Raw genomic sequence first — 22049 nt, forward strand, 5'->3', positions numbered from 1 at the left:
GGCGCACACATCTGGAGTTCGTTTGCAGCAGCTGGAGGCCCTGGCATGCCCATTCTCTCTCTCTGTCTCTCTACCTGCCTATCTCTTTCTCCCTCTCAAATAAATAAATAATTTTTTTTTAAAAAAACGACAGACTTAAAATAATTACACGTAAATGTATGTGTTAGCACTAGAGAGTTCTAAGAGGAAGCGGCTTTTTGTATTGAAAACAGCTTTTGAGGGAGTCAAGAAAGCTTAGAATTTCAGAACATTCCATATCCAATTCAGAATATCCATATGTAGCTAGGGGAGGAAAGGCAAGAAATACAAGGGCATTTTCACAGTCCTAAGCTGATTACATGGTAATATTTAAAAGGCATGTGCTTCCAACCCCTTTCACTATTTCAGTTTTCAACCCAGGCAAGGCAGAGGTAAAAGTCCCGACTAAAAATGCTTATATGACCGTTGATTTTTAATAAAAGCACCACAGCGGGGCTACCATGTCCACAGAGCAAAATAAATCAGAGCGCACAAACAGTTTCTTGTATTGGCCTCTAGCAGGCCCCCAGTGAGAAGGCTCAGTATTTTAACACAGTTAAACAATTCCCGTGGGCTACCTGTATTATCAGCCTGAGACTCTCAGCCAGTGTTAATCAGTGATCTCTTAATTTAGGTTGAGCTTTGAAGACTGTCGACAATTTATCGTCCATCCATACTTTACCTCTCTATCTCTCTGCAGATGTCCACGCAAACCAGGCCCTCCCAAGAAGCAAGGGGAGCTCCGGGGTCTCTAAGGAGAACAGTCCTGATCTCTGGTTTAGAAAGTAAACTCGGAGTGGCTGATCACAGGCCCTTCTAAGTCCTTAGGTCTGGATTCTCTGCAATGGACAGAAGCAGTTTTTTCTTCTGACCTCCAACCCCCACCAAGCCAGCAATCTGCCTAAAGGTCATCCCATCCACATTAAGTTGCATAAGCAAAAATGAGAAGGGAAGCCGGGCGTGGTGGCGCACACCTTTAATCCCAGCACTCAGAGGCGGAGGTAGGAGGATCGCCGTGAGTTCGAGGCCACCCTGAGACTACATAGAGAATTCCAGGTCAGCCTGAGCTAGAGTGAGACCCTACCTCAAAACAACGGCAACAGAAAAAGAGAAATAGAGAAGGGAAAGCAGTCAGCCTGGCATCTATACTTGTGAAGAGCTGTCATTAATTCTGGATTCTGATTGCCCAGTGGGCTGGCACTTGGTTCTCCCATTTTCCAGCCCTGAACACACAGCTTTCTTTGACCAAATAGCAGGTGAAATGTTGGGGACTGTCATCTGTCCCTAGTGTATGAATTCTACCCACGACCATCTACTGTTACATCCCATTTCAAAGCTAGCCGGAGCTGGGTGTGGTGGCGCACGCCTTTAATCCCAGCACTCGGGAGGCAGAAGTGGGAGGATCGCCGTGAGTTCGAGGCCACCCTGAGACTCCGTAGTGAATTCCAGGTCAGCCTGGGCTAGAGCGAGACCCTACCTTGAAAAACCAAAAAAAAAAAAAGAAAGAAAGGAAGAAAAAGGCAAGCTAGTGACTAGCATCGTCTGTGTATAAAATATCAGTTTTCCCACAAAGCTCCCAGCTGTGAGAAGAACGGCCATTTGTCACCACACCCAGGCCCCATTCACAGCCACCAATTAGGGTTCCTTCTGGTTGTGTCCACGGCAACCTCTGTTAACCTGACCAAAGCCCCCTTTTTAAGAATTACTTTATCGGGGCTGAGAACATGGCCCAGTTGGTAAAGCACAGGCATTGGGACCCGAGAGTGGGGGTCCCCAGCACCCATGTAAAGGCTGGGTGGGCATGGCAGTTAGCCCGGATTCCCAGAACTCAGGACGAAGACACGGACAGATCCCTGGGGCGCACTGGCTAGCAAGACCAGCCACATCATGAGCTCTGAATTCAAGTGAGAGACCTGCCTCAGTGATACCAACAGGAGACGGATCAAGGAAGACACTGTACACCATCCTCCGGGCTCCGAGCACACACACACACACACACACACACACACACACAGATGCACACACATCCACAACACATACACACACACGCACACACAACACACACACACACCACACACACATGCACACACACACACACACACACACACATGTTTGAAAAAAATATATTTTCTCGGGCTGGAGAGATGGTTAAGTGGTTAAGCACTTGCCTGTGAAGCCTAAGGACCCCGGTTCAAGGCTCGATTCCCCACGAGGACCCACGTTAGCCAGATGCACAAGGGGGCGCACGCGTCTGGAGTTCGTTTGCAGTGGCTGGAGGCCCTGACATGCCCATTCTCTCTCTCTTGTCTCTGTCTCTCTCTCTGTCGCTCTCAAATAAATAAATAAAATTAAACAAAAAATTAAAAAAATATATTTTCTCCTTGGTTCACTCTAGCTGGCCTTCCCTTCACTGAGCCCTCCTGGAAGAATTAAATCTTTTCTTTCACCAGAGAAAGTGTGTTTCCAATAAGTGTACCGTAAAGTTTATGAGGACACCTCAGACGAGATTACTAACCCTATCTATCTGTCTTTCTCTCTGCTGGCAAATAAATAAATAAGTAAACAAATAAATAAAATAAAAAGAATATGACATTTTTCTGACTCATTTTGTTTACAACTAAGCTTCCGCTGCCCAAAGCCGTACACTGGGGATTAGGTAAGAGGCATCAAGTTTAGAAAAAATAATCACACGAAGTCCATGTTGGTACCACCTATCGAATGCCGAAATTCTAATTTTCCTCCATCCAGTGACTTCCCTAGTGCTAATAAATCTAACCTGTAAAAGACATTGTAAGTGCATGTTTCCCAAACACACTGGCTAGTGCTTGACCTGATGCTTTCTTTTTCTGAAAATACAGCCTGCATTGAGGGACACAGACAGAAAACAATGTATTTTGGCCACATTGCTATGTGGGATCCTGCTTCCTGTCCTTGCCCCATGTAGCAGACAGATTCAGGTTCGCTGAGATGAACTTCCAGACCAGGCACAGTTATGGAGGAAGGGATTTATTGACGCTTACAGATCCAGGGGAAGTTCCATAATGGCAGAAGAAGCTGGCCTGCTTTCTTCACAGGACCAAACAGAGAGAGAGAGAGAGAAGCACAAGCCAAAAGCCAAAAGCCACAGCACACACTCCAGGAACTCCAGCTAGGCACACTTTGCATATCTTTAGATTGAAATCTGAAACCCACCACCACACCTTAAGATCCACCCAGTGACACTGCCTCCAGCAGGTGGCTACAGATGCAAACTACAAACAAACAACTGAATATATTGGGGGCCATCTATTCTATTCAAACCACCACACCCCAGGTAAGGGGACAGCGATGTCAGGCTCTTGGAATGCTTGGACCCCAGGTAGCCTTTGCTTATTGTAAGGGATTTCACCTGAGTGAGCTGCACGTCATGACAATTTACAGCCCTTTTTAAAGAAAAAAGTCCCAACCAGTTTTAAGTGTTACAAAACTTAGAAGTATCAAGGAAATGAGTCTTCCACACTCCACTTTGCCACCTGTCAGCTGGTGTTGGGTGGAATATGACAGACCCAGGCAAGATTGTCTCACGGGACATCTTTAAAAATGACAAGCCGAGCAGGTGAAAGTCACCTCTCCTCAGTGAAAAGCCATAAAATCTTAGCCTTGAAGGAAAGAATTCAGCAATGAAAGACAGGATAATTCTCTCCAGCAGATTCCAAATTATACCAAGTACTTGGTCTATAATTCTGCATGCCGCAGGCTGCTGGCTTTGTTTACGCAAGGACCTAACTGCCTGCGGTGGATTTTGCAACTGCCCTAAACTCCCACCAAATACAAGCCAGGGCCACCTTTTCCACTCACAGGCAGTGAAAGCCATTTGGCAAGATGATGTCACTAAAAGCTGACTGTGCAATTCACCTGTTTGGATTCATTCCCAACAGGGACAACCTGGAATATGCATTAAAGAGGCAAGAAAGATATTGGAGCCGGGCGTGGTGGCGCACGCCTTTAATCCCAGCATTCGGGAGGCAGAGGTGGGAGGATCGCCGTGAGTTCGAGGCCACCCTGAGACTACATAGTGAATTCCAGGTCAGCCTGGGCTAGAGTGAGGCTCTACCTTGAAAATCCAAAACAAATAAACAAACAAAAAGGGTCACACATGTAGCTTTTGGGGCCAAAATAAAGTGGTTCATTCTCTTTTTAGAATTTTATTTATTTATTAAAGAGAGAGAAAGGGAGAGGGAGAGAGACAGAGAGAGAGAGAGAGAGAGAGAGAGAGAGAGAGGAGAGAATGGGCACACCAGGGCCTCTAGCCACTGCAAATTAACTCCTGACGCATGTGCCACCTTGTGCATTCTGGCTTTAGGTGGGTATGGGGTGGGCAGAGAACTGAAGCTGGATCCTTGTGGCTTTGCTGGCAAGCGCCTTAACCACTAGGCGATCTATCTCTCCAGCCCTAAGATGATTAATTCTATCCAAAGAAAGACATTGGCAGACCCAAGATGAAGCTGAATGGTCACAATGGAGTGCTGAACGCGTGGAGAAAGTGCTCATGGGAAGAATTTCCACCTGGTGTTACTCTGCAGCTCATGGTGATGGTCACTAACCATCTAGTGTGTGGAGAAAGACAACCAGGCTGTCTGTTCTTACCTACCTGCACCCAGACACTTCATTTAGACCTCCTAGACACCTTACCATACCTGCCTCTATCACCTAAATCTGACCTTCTCGGGGTGGCTGGGATCTGCAGTTTCCGAGAGGTTTAGTTGAATTCTCCAACAACAACAACAACGAAACACATCCTAACTGTGTCTGTGGTTTCCCGATCCTCCAACATCCTTGGACTTGCTCATGGGAGCCAACTCAAGCTTGCAGGCACCAAGCCGCAAGGCTGTGCGTAGGGCCCTCAGTCCAAATTGCAGGATGTCGCAAGAATTAAAGGGCCAATTCGGCTCCGTTGAAAGACAGGCTAAGTTCAACTAAAACCCCAACCAATCAATCACACGGGCGTGGGAGGGAGAGCAAGGGCGGGGGTCCTGGGGGCAGAGGGGGACCTACCTTTCCTCCCGGTTCTGCCCCACGCACACGCGGCCCCCGTGCCTGGGTGTGGGGTTGCTGCATGACCGCTGTCGCACCTGGAAGCCAATGGCACAGGTGGTGCTGCACGGTGACCATGAGGTCCAGGGGGTCCAGCCTCCATTCCTGGGGGACAGGAAACGTCACAGCTCAGTCAGACCGGCTCACACTGCAAGCCCCGGCCGGGTCTGCACCCATGGCAAACGTGCGCATCTCTAGGATAAGACCATGTGATTTTTTTTTTTTTTTGGTGGGGGGGGGGAGGTCTGTGGGAAGAAGGGACAATAGCCTTGGGACTGAGCAAACTTTGGGTTATGTCACTTCTATTTTCCGGCTTCTGGTTTTTGGAATTGAGACAGGAAATCTGAGCGTAAGCCCTTAAGTGCACCGTAAATATCACTTTAAATTGGCTGTATTAAAGACTCTCAGAGCCAGAGAGATGGCTGAGCGGTTAAGCACTTGCCTGTGATGCCTAAGGACCCCGGTTCGAGGCTCGATTCCCCAGGACCCACGTTAGCCAGATGCACAAGGGGGCGCACGCGTCTGGAGTTCGTTTGCAGTGGCTGGAGGCCCTGGTGCACCCATTCTCTCTCTCTCTCTCTCTCTCTCTCTCTCTTCTGCCTCTTTCTCTCTGTGTCTGTCGCTCTCAAATAAATAAACAAAATTTTAAAAAGACTCTCAGACATTTTAGTTGTACAAACGTTAGACCAGTAGAATGTTGATTCACTGAAAGGCAGTAGAAATGAATCCCTAGCCTTCGGAATTCGCAATTTTTTAAATTTTTATTTATTTGAGAGCGACAGACACAGAGAGAAAGAGGCAGATAGATAGATAGAGAATGGGCACAGCAGGGCCTCCAGCCACTGCAAACGAACTCCAGATGCGTGCGCCCCCTTGTGCATCTGGCTAACGTGGGACCTGGGGATTCGAGCCTCGAACCGGGGTCCTTAGGCTTCACAGGCAAGCGCTTAACCGCTCAGCCATCTCTCCAGCCCCGGAATTCGCAATTTTTATCTCACTTGAATTACATCCTTTATCATCTACGAATAGTGGTCCTTGAAGTAACAAAAACTCCTCCAAAGCCATATATAATGCTTTCTTGAAAATTCATTAACACCAGTGAAGTTTCAGTCACTCTCCAACTGGCGCTCACGTTGACAAAGGTACTCATTCAAGCTTTTAAGGAAGGGAACCTTACTAAAATGAAGGAAGAATATTCAAAACCTAACCCTGACTACTTTTTTGAGACTTGAGATGTACAAGACACATAAGTAAGAAGTATACAGGGCATAAGTCTGTATGCATTTATGCCAGCACACATAAATGATGTAGGAACAGGAAGTCTAAAGAGAAAAGACAATGAGCTGGTTTTATGGTCATTCATAAAATAAACTGTAATTGGAATGCCTATATTCAGGGTTAATAATTTAAATATTTTTCCTAGTAAATCTCCTATGCTATTAAAGTACATTATGAGTATTTCATGATTGTAAGCATTAAAATAGCTACTTAAATGCTTAGCCAAAATTCCCAAGGGAAGGGTATATTGCATGTGGAAGAAACTTTTTTTCCTATTTCTGTAAAAACATACATGTCTGGTGTCTTCATCTCTAAGTTTGGCATGTACTTGGAATAAAATCAATTATCAGTAGTTCTCCTTTTTACTTTACTCATTTTTTTAAAAAGCCATAAGGATCCCTAGCAATACCACTGAATATACAGCTATAAGTCAGTTAATATTAAGTTAATTAAAATAGAAATTCTTCTAAGAAAGTTTTCATATACTTAATACTTTCCCATTTATTTACTGAACATCAATAGTGATAGAAAGAAAAAAATATTTCAAGCTTTATGCATGGTAAAATAAAACTAATTAATTATAATTTAATCAAAGTAAGACAGATTCTCCAATGTTTCCCCTAGGAGCAATTAGCCAGTTTTCTATGTCCTTCTAAGTACAACCTTGTCAGAGTAATTCAGTGAACTGTTAAAAATGTAAAACAGGGCGGGAGAGATGGGTTAGCAGTTATGGCACATGCCCGTGAAGCCTAAGGACATAGGTTCGATTCCCCAGCACCCACATAAGCCAGATGCACAAGGTGATGCATGCATCTGGAGTTCATTTGCAGTGGCTGGAGGCCCTGGTGCCCCCATTCTCTTTCTCTCCCCCTTTCTCTCTCCACTCTCTTTCTCTAGCATAAAAATCAGGCCGGTCTGCTGGGCTTGCCTCAAAAAAATAAAAATAAAGATAACTACCCAAAATGGGCAGAGGAGTCAGGTCCTGTTCAGTTATCACGATGCTTAACTTGTCCTGTTTCCCAGGGGGCCTGGCGTGTGAGAGCAGAGCACAGACTCCTTCCAAACAACGCACCTTGTTCTATAAGCAGGAATAGAGTCAGACATTCCAGAAAGATATTCCTTACGTAGCATGGGCATTTCCTTCAAATAAGGTAATTGCATTGAATTACTTAGTAAGATTTTCCTAATCCAATGATGGGCCTCTGAACAAGTTGAGATTTATAACCTAATTTACAGTTTAAAATTTCCTTTCAAGGCTGGAGAGATGGCTTAGCGGTTAAGCGCTTGCCTGTGAAGTCTAAGGACCCCGGTTCGAGGCTCGATTCCCCAGGACCCATGTTAGCCAGATGCACAAGGGGGCGCACGTGTCTGGAGTTCGTTTGCAGGGGCTGGAGGCCCTGGAGTGCCCATTCCCTCTCTCTCTCTCTTTCTCTGTGTCAAATAAATAAATATAAAATATTTTTTAAAATTTCCTTTCATAAGTCATGTAGCTTTTTAAATTTTATTTTAGTTGAGAGAGAGAGGGGGCCTTCAGCCACTGCAAACAAACTTCAGACACATGTGCCACCTTGTGCATCTGGCTTATGTGGGTGCTGGGGAATCGAACCTGGGTCCCTAGGCTTGCAGGCAAGCGCCTTAACCACTAAGCAACCTCTCCAGCCCTCATGTAGCCTTTCATTTCAATCGCGTATGTGTGTGTGGTATGTTGCGTGTTCGTGTGTTTATGGACATAATTGTGTGCACGTGTGTGCGTGTGTGTATGGGTGTGCGTGCAATTGTGTGCGTGTGAGTGTGGAGGTCAGAGGTTTGGTGCTAGGAATGTTCCTTGACTACGCTCTTCTACGTTACTGAAATAGAATCTCCCACTTGAACCTAGAGCTTGCAGATTCTGCTAGCTTAGCTTACCAGCTTGTCCCCTGGGATCCCCTGGTTCATGTCTTCTGAACACTGGGTTCACAAACAGCCTCCATTCCCACCCTATGTTTATCTGGGTGCTGGGGATTTGAACGCTAGTTCTCACTTTGGCACGGCCACTGCTTCACGAACTGAACCATTTCCCCCAGGCATAAAACATCACTGGTCGGTGGTAGTTTTGCCTCTCCTTTTGGCTACCGTCCTCCACCGAAGGGAAGGTAAATAAATACTAAAGGATTCGCCCAGTCATGTAGGCAATCCACCATGACTATACAACAGCTGGTTCCGAGGGACACACCTGGAGCAGTTGGCAATCTCCATGCTGGGGCCCTGGCATTGCCAGCCACCGCACTGTGGGGCGGGGCTGTCACAGGAGCGCGAACGACAAAGACAGGATCCCACGGCATTGCCATCTGTGTGCGCGCAGGATGTCCACGGAGACCACGGGCCAAAGTTCCCATCCACGGTGAGATTTCTGGTCTAGAAGGCAGATGCAAACAAGTAAGGGTATGTCAGGAAGGAAAAAGATGTAAAAAAATATGGAGTAAAAATGAAAGATCTCTCACAAGGCAATCATAACCCTTTCACAATTTAATTTTTTTTAATTAAAAAAAATTTGTTGTGTATTTTTACTTATTTGAGAGTGACAGAGAGAGAAAAAGGCAGATAGACAGAGAGAGAGAATGGGTGTGCCTGGGCCTCCAGCCCCTGCAAACGAACTCCAGACGCATGTGCCCCCTTGTGCATCTGGCTAATGTGGGCCCTGGGGAATCGAGCCCTGAACTGGGGCTCTTAGGCTTCACAGGCGCTTAACCGCTAAGCCATCTCTCCAGCCCCATACTTTAATTTATTTATGACTTATTTGAGAGGCAGTTTGGACAGGCCAGAGCCCCCTGCTGCTGCAAACAGACTCCAGTCACCAGCATCACTTTGTGAATCTGACCTTAATTGGGTACTGGAGAATCGAACCCGGGCCATCACGCTTTGCAAATAAATGCCTTTAACCTCCTCGAGCCATCTATCCAGCCCCTCAGGAAGTTTTTCTCATTAAAATTTGAAAGGACCATATGAAGTAAAGTAGGATATGTCAGAGATGGTGAGGACAAGGAATTCAGGACAGATCAGGGAGGGAAACTCAAGACAGGAAGAGGGAAGAAAAGAAGGAATGAAAGACATCAATGACTTGGGAAATCCAAGGAACAACAACCACAACAACAAATAAATAAATAAAAATGAAAACGTCAGAGAAGAAGCATAGATCCACAAATGTACTTCATGGTTTAACAGAAACTTTAAAAGTGAAAGATTGGTGAAGCACTTATCATTTATAACCAGTGCGGTTCCAATGCCAACCTCAAGGCTGCATTTGCCTCAACACCTACTTGAGTGTCCATTGAGCAGTGTGCGACGGGAACTGTCTGGCACGCCCCCTTTGAAACTGGGCTTTGAATGCCAGGCACTCCAGGAGTTTACGAGCTGGTAAGGAATGGCCTGACAGGTAACTGTGACTGCATGCAGTGTCTGGGATCAAGGAGGAACAAGGGGCTCTGTGTTACGTGTCACAGGATGCAAGTGGGTTGCGGCTCAATAAAGCAATGGGCTAGACTCGAAGCTGAGGACAGACTGGGTGATGGCAAAGAGGCAAACAAGGTTCATATGGCTGTCCCTGCCACTGGGATTCATGGGCAGGTTCTTCTATTGTTCTTTCTGTGTGTGTGTGTGTGTGTGTGTGTGTGTGTGTACAGATGGTTGCGTCATGATGCTCACAATATCCTCTTGTAAGATTCAGAGGACAGCTTTGTGGGTTCACTCCTCACCTAGCACCTCATGTGAGGTGGGCTCCCTCGTGCTCAGCCCTGCTCACCATGATTCGTTTACCAGCCTGGCTGGCCAACAAGCTTCCAGAAATTTCTCCCATCTTTATCTTCTATCTCACAGGGATTGCAGAAGCCCACTATGGTCTGAGGCTTTACAACGGGGTCTTGGATTCCAAACGGAAGTACACGGGCTTGCTGGGTTCAGCGTTTTATCCCCTGAGCCATCTCCTCAGCCCGCCAACGGATGTTTAGAAACACGAAGACACAGGCTGGAGAGATGGCTTAGCAGTTAAGCGCTTGCCTGTGAAGCCTAAGGACCCCGGTTCAAGACTCGATTCCCCGGAACCCATGTTAGCCAGATGCACAAGGGGGTGCACGCGTCTGGAGTTCGTTTGCAGAGGCTGGAAGCCCTAGCGCGCCCATTCTCTCTCTCTCCTTCTATCTGTCTTTCTCTCTGTCTGTCACTCTCAAATAAATAAATAAATAATGAACAAAAAAAAGAAACACAAAGACAGGAGGAGGCGTTCAGCAAGATGATGACCCAGAGTGATGGTACCGGAAAAGGACACAGCATACATCCTGGACTCACTTGGCATGTGGCGATTTGGGCATTATTACTGAAGAGTGAGTGGCTACCTAGCAAATGTGACAGCTGGATCTTCGGGTGCTCCTGAGAACAGAGACCAACCAGGGCCAAGGCTTAGGTCACCCACCTAGATTGTCTCCCTCCCACAAGGTAACAGAGAGACGATCTAATGTCTCAGTCTCCTAAATTTTTTAAATTATTTTTGTTTATTTATTTGAGAGTGACACAGAGAAGAGGCACAGAGAGAGAGAGAGAGAATGGGCGCGCCAGGGCCTCCAGCCACTGCAAACAAACTGCAAACACATGCACCCCCTTGTGCATCTGGCTAACGTGGGTCCTGGGGAATCGAGTCTCGAACTGGGGTCCTTAGGCTTCACAGGCCAGTGTTCCACCACTAAACTGTCTCTCTATCCCCCAGTCTCTTAATTTTAACACAGAGACGAGCAGCTCAGAAAACCTGACTGATCTGATGATTACTAGGTTGTCTCTTTTTCCTTCCCTTCATCCCATCTTCTCGGATGAAGTTCTGAAACGAGGCACTCCATGTTTAACTCACCATCCTCGTGAGAAGCAACGCCTCTGATGCGTCACTTCTTCCAAAACCACGAGAGGGAATGGTTGGTGCTCTAGTCTCTCTGACACGCTCGCTCGCTCTCACTCACTGCTACAGCGATGGCTGCTATGGTTCTACCCCAAGAGGAAGGAAGACCTTTCCAGTTGTCTCTAAGGCAGGGGAAAATGTCCTCTCCACCACAGGGAGGAGCTAGAGTCATCCCTTCTGAGAGAAACCAAAACACAATTTTTTTTTTCCAAAGAAGAAAATGTCTTCATTTTCAAGGTCCTTGCAATGCCCTGGTCCGCAGGTCCTACCTTACCCGTTAGGTTCCCTGGGATCCCTCCTGCTTTTGGGGATCAATGAGACTTGGATGAAAAGCTGTGTCAACTACTAACTTGATGAACTCCCTTGCTGATGTTAGAGTTGACCTAGTTTGGTGGCTTTTCCACGGTCACTCTCCACCCTTCTTCTTGCGCCCGTGTGTCTCCGGATGAGGTTCAGCAGTCACTCCCGCAGGGACTTCAGCAAGCTTAGCAGATAATTGGGTGTTTTCATGCCTAGATTCCTAACCGCAGCACAGACACTGCAATTCTCACCTTCAGTGTAACAAACGTGCAAGCCTCGTGTTCAGGCAACTGGCATCGAGTCATAGCGGAGAGCAGGCAGATATTTGTGTAATATCAGCACAGGACAGCTCCAGGCTATTCTGCCTGCTTTTATTGGGCCTTGCTGCCATTTCTGAAAAGTGTTTTCCATCTGGGACGGGGTGGAGATGCGCCGGGTGCCTGCCAGCTCAGCTGTCCTCTGACTTCCTTGACCACGGGGTCCGAGGGCCCTGAACAGGGCTGGGAGTGACAGGGACCCCACTATATACCTGAGCTGAGTGGAGGATTTCCCCAGGCAAAAAAAAAGGAATAAAAGATTTCTACTCTAAAGCTCAAGGAAATGACATTTTCGCGTTTGCAAGTGCATGGCCCGGGGTATGCAGAGTGGAAGGGAAGGTGTTAAGATGGTTCAGGTAGAAATGATTGCTGATGTTCCATTTTAATTTCACAAACTAAGGATGATGCAAGTCTCTCCTAACTGTCATTCAGGGGGTGTCACTGCGAGCCAGACCAGGTATATTCCACAAGGAACTCCATTCCCAAGGGTCTGTGGATCTTTGGCTCTACCCATCTGCTCCTGGGTAGGAAGTATATTGCTGGAAGGGGACTTGAATCTGGGACAGATATTCTTACCAGAGAGAACTAAAGCCAAGAACATGTAAGCAAGTCACAGGGGAACCTACTACTTGGCAAGCCAACTTAAAGTGCAAATTAAAAAAAAAAAAAATTTTTTTTAGCCGGGTGTGGTGGAACAGGCCTTTAATCCCAGCACTTGGGAGTCAGAGGTAGGAGGGTTGCTGTGAGTTCGAAGCCACCCTGAGACTCCATAGTGAATCCCAGGTCAGCCTGGGCTAGAGTGAGACCCTACCTCGAAAAACCAAAAAAAAAAAAAAAAAAAAATTAAATGAAGATCTCCTACATGGTTCATTAATAAAAGCTCCCTTATTGCTGAAGACCCCATATAATTGGGCCGCAAGGTCACTGAGAAGTCCTGTTGGAGCTGAGCTGAAAAGCTCCTCTGTGTAGACCAACTGATAGAAAGCTGGAAAAAGCTACACTTCATGCAGCTCAATGGGAGAGAGAGAAATCACCAGTCAAAAGATTCAACTGCAAGCCTTAAATTTGGCCAGCTAGGCCAAATGAGCCAATGGGTGCAATAGTGGCACGTCTGTCATGGTGGAAACCAATCATTCTCAAATTGGACTGGAAGGCCAGCTCCATGGGAGGGAATACATCCCTGATACTGAAAACCTATGACGGGGTAGTCATGAGCCCTAGGGGTGTAACGTCTGCTGCTGTCTGGCTAAATGTATATACTATGCTCATCAAACTGCCCAGTAAGCACCTCTCTTAATGTCCAAACCCATATATTAATGCTACTCTCACTTTTGGTTAGAGAAGCTTCTCTTTTCAGATGGCAGTGACCTTGGGATGACTCAGAAGGCACCATGATGCTGAGAAGAAATGACAGAGGAGTGCTCAACACCGAAATATGTCTATCATATCTTCCAAGGCTCCATTGCGGAAGAGGTGGCGGACAGAATGTAAGAGCCAAAGGAAGGGTAGGACTCCTTACAACGTGCTCCTCCAGACACAAAATGGCCTGGATATCCATGACCTCACAGTGCCTGACACTACCTACACAAGACCCTCATAATAGGAGGAAAAGATGATGACATCAAAATAAAAGAGAGACTGATTGAGAGGGGGAGGGGATATGATGGAGAGTGGAGTTCCAAAGGGGAAAGTGGGGGGGGGGGGGAGGGCATTGCCATGTGTCATTGTCTACAATTATAGAAGTTGTCAATAAAAAAAAAAATAATGAGAGAAGGTCCATCAATGGATCTAATCTCACCATTAGAAAGAAAGAAAGAAAGAAAGAAAAAAAGAAAGAAAGAAAGAAAGAAAGAAAGAAAGAAAGAAAGAAAGAAAGAAAAAGAACTCCGATGACCAGGGATCAGACCCCTTCCAGCAATTTGCTGCTCAGGGAGACCACAGAGGTTCGTACACAGTATTGGCTGTTGCCCTTGGTTACCCATCACAACCTGAGGTCAAGTCCCTATTGCTGAAGGTACCATATGGTCCACTTGCAGAAAATAAAGCAAGCAAGCTGGGAATGAGCTGGAAGCTTCCTCCCCAGCTGTTAACATTTTGGGCCCAGAATATGCTATGTAAGCTTCTTGGGGAGAGAAGGCATTTCCAGTCCCACCCAACTATGGACCCTGTGTACGTTCAACTGGCCCCTGTTCATTCATTCTTAACAGACCAAGTGTGTAGCTGTGCTTGGTGAGCATATAGGTCCCTGAAGAACATCTTTAGTTTCTTCCTATATTTCAACCATCATTCACTTACGAATAAATTGAAGTCTTAAATTTTCTGTTTGGACATTTTTTTCCCCAGAATTAACAGGTCTTTTTTTTTTTTTTCGTTTCCAATACGTACGTTCAGAGACTGTAATGAAACAGGATATTGGAATACTCCTGAGGAAGCCTTATCTCATGTTATGACAGCAATTTCATATCCACTGTAAGCCTATCTCTACAAACGAAGTACAAGACACCACTTTTGGATGGAATCAAGCATGTGGCCCCTGACAGGACTGGTGGATAGGAATAATTTTAAACGCTTCAGAATCCCAGCTCTCTTATCAATAACATGGAGTAGTAATGTCCATCCCTGGACATCACCCAGAGCAATAAAGAAATTCCACTGAGAGTTGTCATGTTGAAGTCATGAGCTAAATACACGTCGCTTTCAGTCCCCTTCCACGTCTCTTCATCCATTGCACAAATGCAGAAATAACGTCACTTCTGTCCTGTGAATATGAACTGCAGAACCGCAGCGTGGTCGCTCTCCCTCCCGCCATCAGTCACTGATTTGGGGAGACACTAAGAGCTGGGAATGTTGCTTTCCTGCCGAATACATAGCTTGTCAGAAACTCGGGATATAAGTCCTGGCTTCTTTCCCAGGCGTTACAGACTCTTGGGGAAATTAGATAAGATTCCAGTCGCTAGTGTTGCTATCTAAAATTTGTGTTTGCATTGTATATATGTAAGTACAATGATTGAGATGGGGAGGTAATATGATGGAGAATGGAATGTCAAAGGGGAAAGTGTAGGGGGAGAGGGAGGGTATTACCATGGGATTTTTTTTATAATCATGGAAAATGTTAATAAAAATTAAATAAAAAAAGAATTGATGAAAGTAAAAGTAAAAATAAATAAATAAATAAATAAATAAAATTTTGTTTGGCCATCGAGAAAGTCCTCTTTTTCCTAAAGCTGTTAATAACACAAGGTCATGAGAAGAAATGCTATTAGGAGATGGGACTTCATTTGGTTCAGGTATTTTGCTAGTTATTATAGGGGATATATATATATGTATTTATCTCCTATTATATATATATTCATGGGCATGAACCACCATGCCTGGCTTAAATATTTTTAAATTTTATTTATTTTTATTCATTTATGAGAGAGAGAGAGAGAGAGAGAGAGAGAGAATGGGCACGGCAGGTCCTCCAGCCACTGTAAACAAACTGCACACACATGCATCACCTTGTGCATCTGGCTAATGTGGGTCCTGGGGCATCGAACCTGTGTCCTTTGGCTTTGCAGGATAATGCCTTAACTGCTGAGCCATCCCTCCAGCTCATCTGATGTATAATTTTGTAATAAGGACTCATGTTGTATGCCATACTATACTGGTGATCACATATACTTAAAGGACATGAACGGTATTCATGTATAATTACACCCAGGTAGATTCTTAAGATTATGATACTTGTGTTAGGACAACATTGTAAGCCATGTGGGACATAAACCATCATCGATCTGGATATGCCATTTAGACCTTACTGAAACAGAGAGTGATGTTTTGAATTATAATTTTATAGGTGGCCTGAGTGTTTTACAGCATGTCAATCAGCTGTTATTACGACATCCCTTTAGTAGAGAATAGGTCTTCAGTAAAAAAAAAAAAAAAAAAAAAAAACCGAGATCCCGGGAGCTGTGGGTCAGGAGGGCAGGGCTCCCCTCTCTGCCTCAAACCCTTAGGAGAGCAGAGCATCTGAACTGCTAAGGTTTAACGTAGCTTCTCCAGAATTTAAGTGTACCAGAGCCATACCAATGGAGTGCTGTGCCGGACATGGTGACGCACGCCTTTAATCCCAGCACTCGGGAGGCAGAGGTAGGAGGATCGCCGTGAGTTCGAGGCCACCCTGAGACGACATAGTGAATTCCAGGTCAGCCTGGGCTAGAGTGAGACCCTACCTCAAAAAGCCAACGATAATAACAATAATAAAATAAAAATATAGCCAGGTGTGGTGGCGCACGCGTTTCATCCTAACACTTAGGAGGAAGATGTGGGAGGATCGACATGAGTTTGAGGCCACCCTGAAACTACAGAGTGAATTCCAGGTCAGCCTGGGCTACAGCGAGACCCTACCTCAGGGGGAAAAAAAAATCTAAGCCATTTAGAGGGCAACTTTCCGGAGGAAAGACTTAAGTGTTCTCCTGGGGCACTGCCAATGGGAGCCTCTTATTCTTTATGTGGTCTCTCTGGCCTCCCCAGGCCTCTTGTGTTTGCTCCTAACCACTGAGCCATCTCTCCGGTCTTTCAGAATTTTTTTTTTTTTTTAACATTAAGGGTGATGGAAGGTCAAAGATGTGCAGGGCAACATAGCTATCTTCCCTCTAAAGGACACGTCTGTGTTTTAGAGCGATGCCTCAGCTACTGTGGATCACATTTTTTTCTTCGGCAAAGCTGACTGAGCCTGGGCTCTTATGCTTTTCAGAAAGGAGAAGGAACCTTGTCTTTTCTTTTTCTGACCGTTTTCAAGAGGCAGGAAGGGCTGTTTCCTTTTGAAAGCTAAGACTTGGAGCTATGTAGCAAAAGGTGCTGAGCTCAGGCTGCTTAGAATAGTTCTGCAATATTTTATTTATTTATTTATGAGAGAGAAAGAGGAAGAGAGAGAGAGAGAGAGAAGTAGGAGGAGGGAGAGAGAAAGAATGGATGTGCCACGGCCTCTAGCCACTGCAAACGAACTTCAGACGCATGTGCCACCTTGTGCATCTGGCTTTACGTGGCTACTGGGGAACTGAACCTCGGTCCTTGGGCTTTGCAGACGAGCACCTTAACCACTCAGCCGTCTCTCCATTCCCTTAGCAAATTTTGGAGCCTAGATGACACGGCACCTACCTAGGCACTTCTGCAAGAAGGACTCTCCTTCCCCTACAATCCGGGAAGGCTGGTGTCCTTCCTAGCTTCGCACTGGTTTCCCAGGTCCCAGGCTGAAACGCAGGGACTGAACGTGTAGATCCGTTCCAGCCCTTGCCTTGTGGAGGTGCAGAACTAAAAGGCTGAAAACCACAGCGACGTGTTGCAAAGGGCCTTGGAAACTTTTCAACCCTGTAGACGCTAACGGTTGCCTTGCATGTGCCAAGAGATCAGAAGAAAGAATTTGTGATTTTGCTGCATGAAAAGATCTAAAAGTGGGACCAAAAGCAAAAGGTATTTCCTACAAGTAAAGATCCACCCAAACAGATGAGCTAAGGAAACTATGAAAAGTGCTTTTGTTCCATTCAGGATCTGCCTCTTAATACAGGGGAGTTTCTCCTCCTTCCTCGGGGTGAACTGTGGGAACGCACATGATGTTTCAACCAGGGCTTCTAGCGACCCTGACAAGGGTCTATGAGTCTTCCCCACTTGGAGTCACAGAAAGACCCCTGAGATTACTCGTTAAGTCTTTACTTATCCCTACTTCTGGAATTGTAGCCCCCAGGGGAATGTAGGAGTGTGGGAGTTTCTGTTTTATTGGGGAAACAGGGTCACAGAGGGTCCACAACAGACTCGTTGCGCAAGCATCAAATACATTATCCTCTGCCATGGAACAGGGTGATCTCATCTTGAGACATTTCAAACAAATTAAAAAAAATATATAGCCGGGCGTGGTGGCGCACGTCTTTAATCCCAGCGCTTGGGAGGCAGAGGTAGGAGGATCGCCGTGAGTTCAAGGCCACCCTGAGACTCCATAGTGAATTCCAGGTCAGCCTGGGCTACAGTGAGACCCTACCTCGAAAAACCAAACAAAAATAAATAAAAATAAATAAAAAGGATGTGGGAACATCCTGTGTGGGCCCCTCCCGAAAGCTAGGAGTGGGACAAAGTTTAAAAATTCCCCAAACTGGGCTGGAGAGATGGCTTAGCGGTTAAGCGCTTGCCTGTGACGTCTAAGGACCCCGGTTCGAGGCTCGGTTCCCCAGGTCCCACGTTAGCCAGATGCACAAGGGGGCGCATGCGTCTGGAGTTCATTTGCAGTGGCTGGAGGCCCTGGCGCGCCCGTTCTCTCTCTTTCTCACCTGCCTCTTCTTCTCTCTGTCAGTCTCAAATAAATAAATAAAAATGCACAAAAACTTTTAAAAAATCCCCCAAGCTGAATTTGCCACAGTGGTTCCAGTTAAAGTCGACACCCGGGGCATGCAGGTCTGGCTCCCGCTGGGCACGGTTGCTGGAAGCTGGGCAGGGTAGGCACGTACCGGGCAGGAGGTGATGCTCTGCTCCCACTGCGTCATGCTCAGACTCTCCTCGAGGCTGGTGCATTTCTTCATCACCACATCCCAGCCACAGTAAGGGTCCTGGGCCCCGATGCAGGCGCTGGAAATACACAGGAACAGCATTTCATATGCAGATCTCGGTGTGTGTGTGTGTGTGTGTGTGTGAAAATACACCCAGAGGAAGTTTCCGGAAAGTCTGATCATCCTTCAAGTGGGGTCTGAGTGAGGTGGGGACTCCAGGTAGGTCTGAAATCCATCCGCTTCCTGCTTTGACCCTTCCTGCCTTGACAAGGAGAATGGACCTGGTACTGAGCTAGCTGGAATCAAGGCATTCCTTTGCAGCTCCTAAGCTGAGGCCAGGTTCTTCTCCATAGATAGAATGACAAGGCCCAGCATGCATCTCTCCTGGAGAGTTCTCTCTGTTTGATCCCATTGACAGGTAAGTACAGCAAAAACTTACAGAGTCATTCCAAAGACCTGACTTCCTCTTCATTTTTTTTTTTTTTTTTTTATTCAAGCAACATGACCAGTAAGTAAAATTAAACTCCTTGAAGGGGAAAATTTTGATAGACTCTCTCCTCAGCTCCAGGGCCCATCCCCTCCCTGAACAGACACCTGGGGGCTTGAAACAAGGCCCCTGTGTCTGAGAGAAGAGTTTAACCCATTTTAGCATTAAAATCTGCTTGTAGTAATGGCTCTTTACGCCTATAACTGTGATGGTTCTGCATGTCCATCGCATTCCAACACACCCCTTAAGGATCACACCCACTCTCCAAACACAGATGCCCATTCAAGAAAAATACCACATACGCATAATTGCCTCTTGTAAAATATTATCCGCCTCCATGATGAACACCACCTTAGCCTGGAGTATACGGTAAGAGAAGCCAGTCCTTCCACGTTGTTATTTTAGAAGTTGGATCTCTTACAGAGGTGGCATGGAAACTCCCCGGTTTCCAACTTATATAACCATCCTAAAGCAGCTTGTTTTGTTTTCCATTGACAATGACTTCCCTGATGTGATAAATATTTTTAAATATTTTATTTTTTTGAGAGACAGAGAGAGAGAGAGGATGGTGATCCAGGGCCTCCAGCCACTGCAAACAAACTCCAGATGCATGTGCCACCTTGTGCATCTGGCTTACATGGGTCCTGAATCTGAACCTGGGTCCTTAGGCTTTGCAGGCAAGTGCTTTAACCACTAAGCCATCTCTCCAGCCCTGATAAATATTTTAATAGAAATGTATTGCTTTATTAAATCACTGCCTATTGTGTGCCTATGCCATAACATTATGTTATGCCCAATAAATATATGGATTTAAATTTGTCAATATTCAATAAATGTGTTTCTTCCATATGTTAATAGCATTACAGCATTATCATTTCATATACTGACCTGGATTTCAAAGCATCTAAATTCAGAGAACCTTTCATAATACAAGGATCTAGTTTTGAAAACACAGCTGTCAAGAGAGTATATGTTTTAGAGTGAAATATATTTAGAAGGCATGCCTTAAATTCCAGAACATTATTTTTAATTTAATTTTTTTTTTGAGTTAGGGTCTTATTCTAGCCCAGGCTGACCTGAAATTCACTATGTAGTTTCAGGGTGGTTTCAAACTCACGGCGACCCTCCTACCTCTGCCTCCTGAGTGCTGGGATTAACCACACCTGGCTCTTAAATTTAATTTTTATTCATTGGCACATAAATTGCATAAATTGAGAGAACAACTTTGGTGGTTATTTAATATATATATCTATCATGGAAATGTTTAAATCAGTTTGGATATATCTGTCTCTTCCAAAATTTATCACTGATTATGATAAAATCTTCCCAAATCTTTTCTCTGAGCAGTGTGAAATGTACAACTTGTTTCTTTTTTTTTTTTTAACATTTTTTTTTTCATTTATTTATTTGAGAGCAACAGACAGAGAAAGTGGCAGATAGAGAGTAAACGGGTGCGCCAGGGCCTCCAGCCACTGCAAACGAACTCCAGACACGTGCACCCCCTTGTGCATCTGGCTAACATGGGTCCTGGGGAATCGAGCCTCGAACCGGAGTCCTTAGGCTTCAAAGACAAGTGCTTAACCACTAAGCCATCTCTCCAGCCCTGTACAACTTATTTCTATCCAGTCACCTTACTGTGCAACGGCACATGGTAACATTTTGGTTATATCTAAGTGTAACTGAGTATGTATTGACCAATGTCTTCCTTTCCTATCACCCAGCCTCTGGCAATCGCCCAGTCTCCTGGCCCCTTCTGTAGTCCATACCTGAGTGAGGTCATGTGGCTCTTGCCTTTCTGGGCCTGGCTTATATTTATAATGAACTCCAATCCCATCAGTGGCCTCACAAATAACAGGAATGTATCCTTTGAATATGGCTGTATGGTAATCCATTAAACTTCCTCTGGGTCCGTGCCCAGCCATGAGATGATTGGGTCATATAGCTGTTCTGTTTTTAACTTCTGAGGACCTCCCAGCTTTTTTCTTTTCTTTTCTTTTCTTTTCTTTTCTTTTCTTTTCTTTTCTTTTCTTTTCTTTTCTTTTCTTTTCTTTTCTTTTCTTTTCTTTTCTTTTCTTTTCTTTCTTTCTTTCTTTCTTTCTTTTTCTTTCTTTCTTTCTTTCTTTTTTAATAAATGGCTCTACTCACACTCTCATTGACAGTATGCAAGGGGTTCCTTTCCTTGTCTCTTCAGGAGCACTTGTGGTCTTTAGTCTTTCTAAAATTTTTATTTATTTATTTGACGGAGAAAAAAGGAGAGAGAGAGGGGAAGAGAGAGAATGGATGCTCCAGGGCCTCCAGCCATTGCAAATGAACTCCAGACGCATGCGCCCCCTTGTGCATCTGGCTAATGTGGGTCCGTGGGGAATCGAACCTGGGTCCTTAGACTTTGCAGGCAGCGCCTTGACCACTAAGCCATCTCTCCAGCCCGATCTTTAGTCTTTCTAATTACAGCCATCATAACTGGGATGGAACAATGTCTCACTGAGGCATTGAGTTGCCTCTTCCTCATGATCAGTGATGTTGGGCATTTTTTCATGCTCCCGTTGGACATGGGCATAGCCTCTTTTGAGCAATGCTTGTTTATGACTTTTTTTTTGAAAGAATATTTTATTTATATATTTATATGAGAGAGAGAAAATGGGTGTGCCGGGGTCTCCAGCCATTGCAAACAAACTCCATACGCATGCACTACCATGTGCACCTGGCTTACATGGGTGTTGGGGAATCGAACCTGGGTCCTTGGGCTTCACAGGCAAGCGCCTTAACCGTTCAGCCATCTCTCCAGCCCCCGTTCATAATGTTTTATGACTTATTTTTAGTTGAATTGATTGCTATTAAGTTTTTGGAGTTGCTTAGCTTAAGTTTCCCGCTCTCAAATATGTAAAAATAAAATATTTAAAAACCATCATTTCACTAGACTATACAACACAGGGAAATCTTGGGGGAAAGGTCAATGTTAAAATTTTGTAGCTATATCCTTTGTAAAATTAAATTCTAGGATAAAAGCTGTATTCTTTAAAATGTTGGTGGGTTTTTTTTTTTTTGGTATTTTCCCCAAATTGGAATATGAGTACTAATTGTGAATGATCACCATGTATATTTGATCACTTAAGTACTAGTAACATATCCTGGGTTGTTTC

At 45.2% G+C, this 22049-nt stretch overlaps 1 protein-coding gene across 4 annotated transcripts in view; it reads right to left on the reverse strand.

Annotated features, from left to right (window-relative positions):
* Sema5a (semaphorin 5A) overlaps positions 1 to 22049 on the reverse strand; it is a 567085-nt gene that overhangs the window by 73617 nt on the left and 471419 nt on the right. For all 4 annotated transcript variants that reach the window (XM_045139346.1, XM_045139343.1, XM_045139344.1 and 1 more), the window contains 3 exons: positions 18384 to 18501; positions 8582 to 8763; positions 5053 to 5196 (listed from right to left, as the gene is read on the reverse strand). In XM_045139346.1, the coding sequence (XP_044995281.1) occupies positions 5053 to 5196; positions 8582 to 8763; positions 18384 to 18501 (444 nt within the window). The remainder of the gene's footprint in view (positions 1 to 5052; positions 5197 to 8581; positions 8764 to 18383; positions 18502 to 22049) is intronic.

This window comes from Jaculus jaculus, chromosome 21 (assembly GCF_020740685.1).
Source record: "Jaculus jaculus isolate mJacJac1 chromosome 21, mJacJac1.mat.Y.cur, whole genome shotgun sequence".
NCBI lineage: Eukaryota > Metazoa > Chordata > Mammalia > Rodentia > Dipodidae > Jaculus > Jaculus jaculus.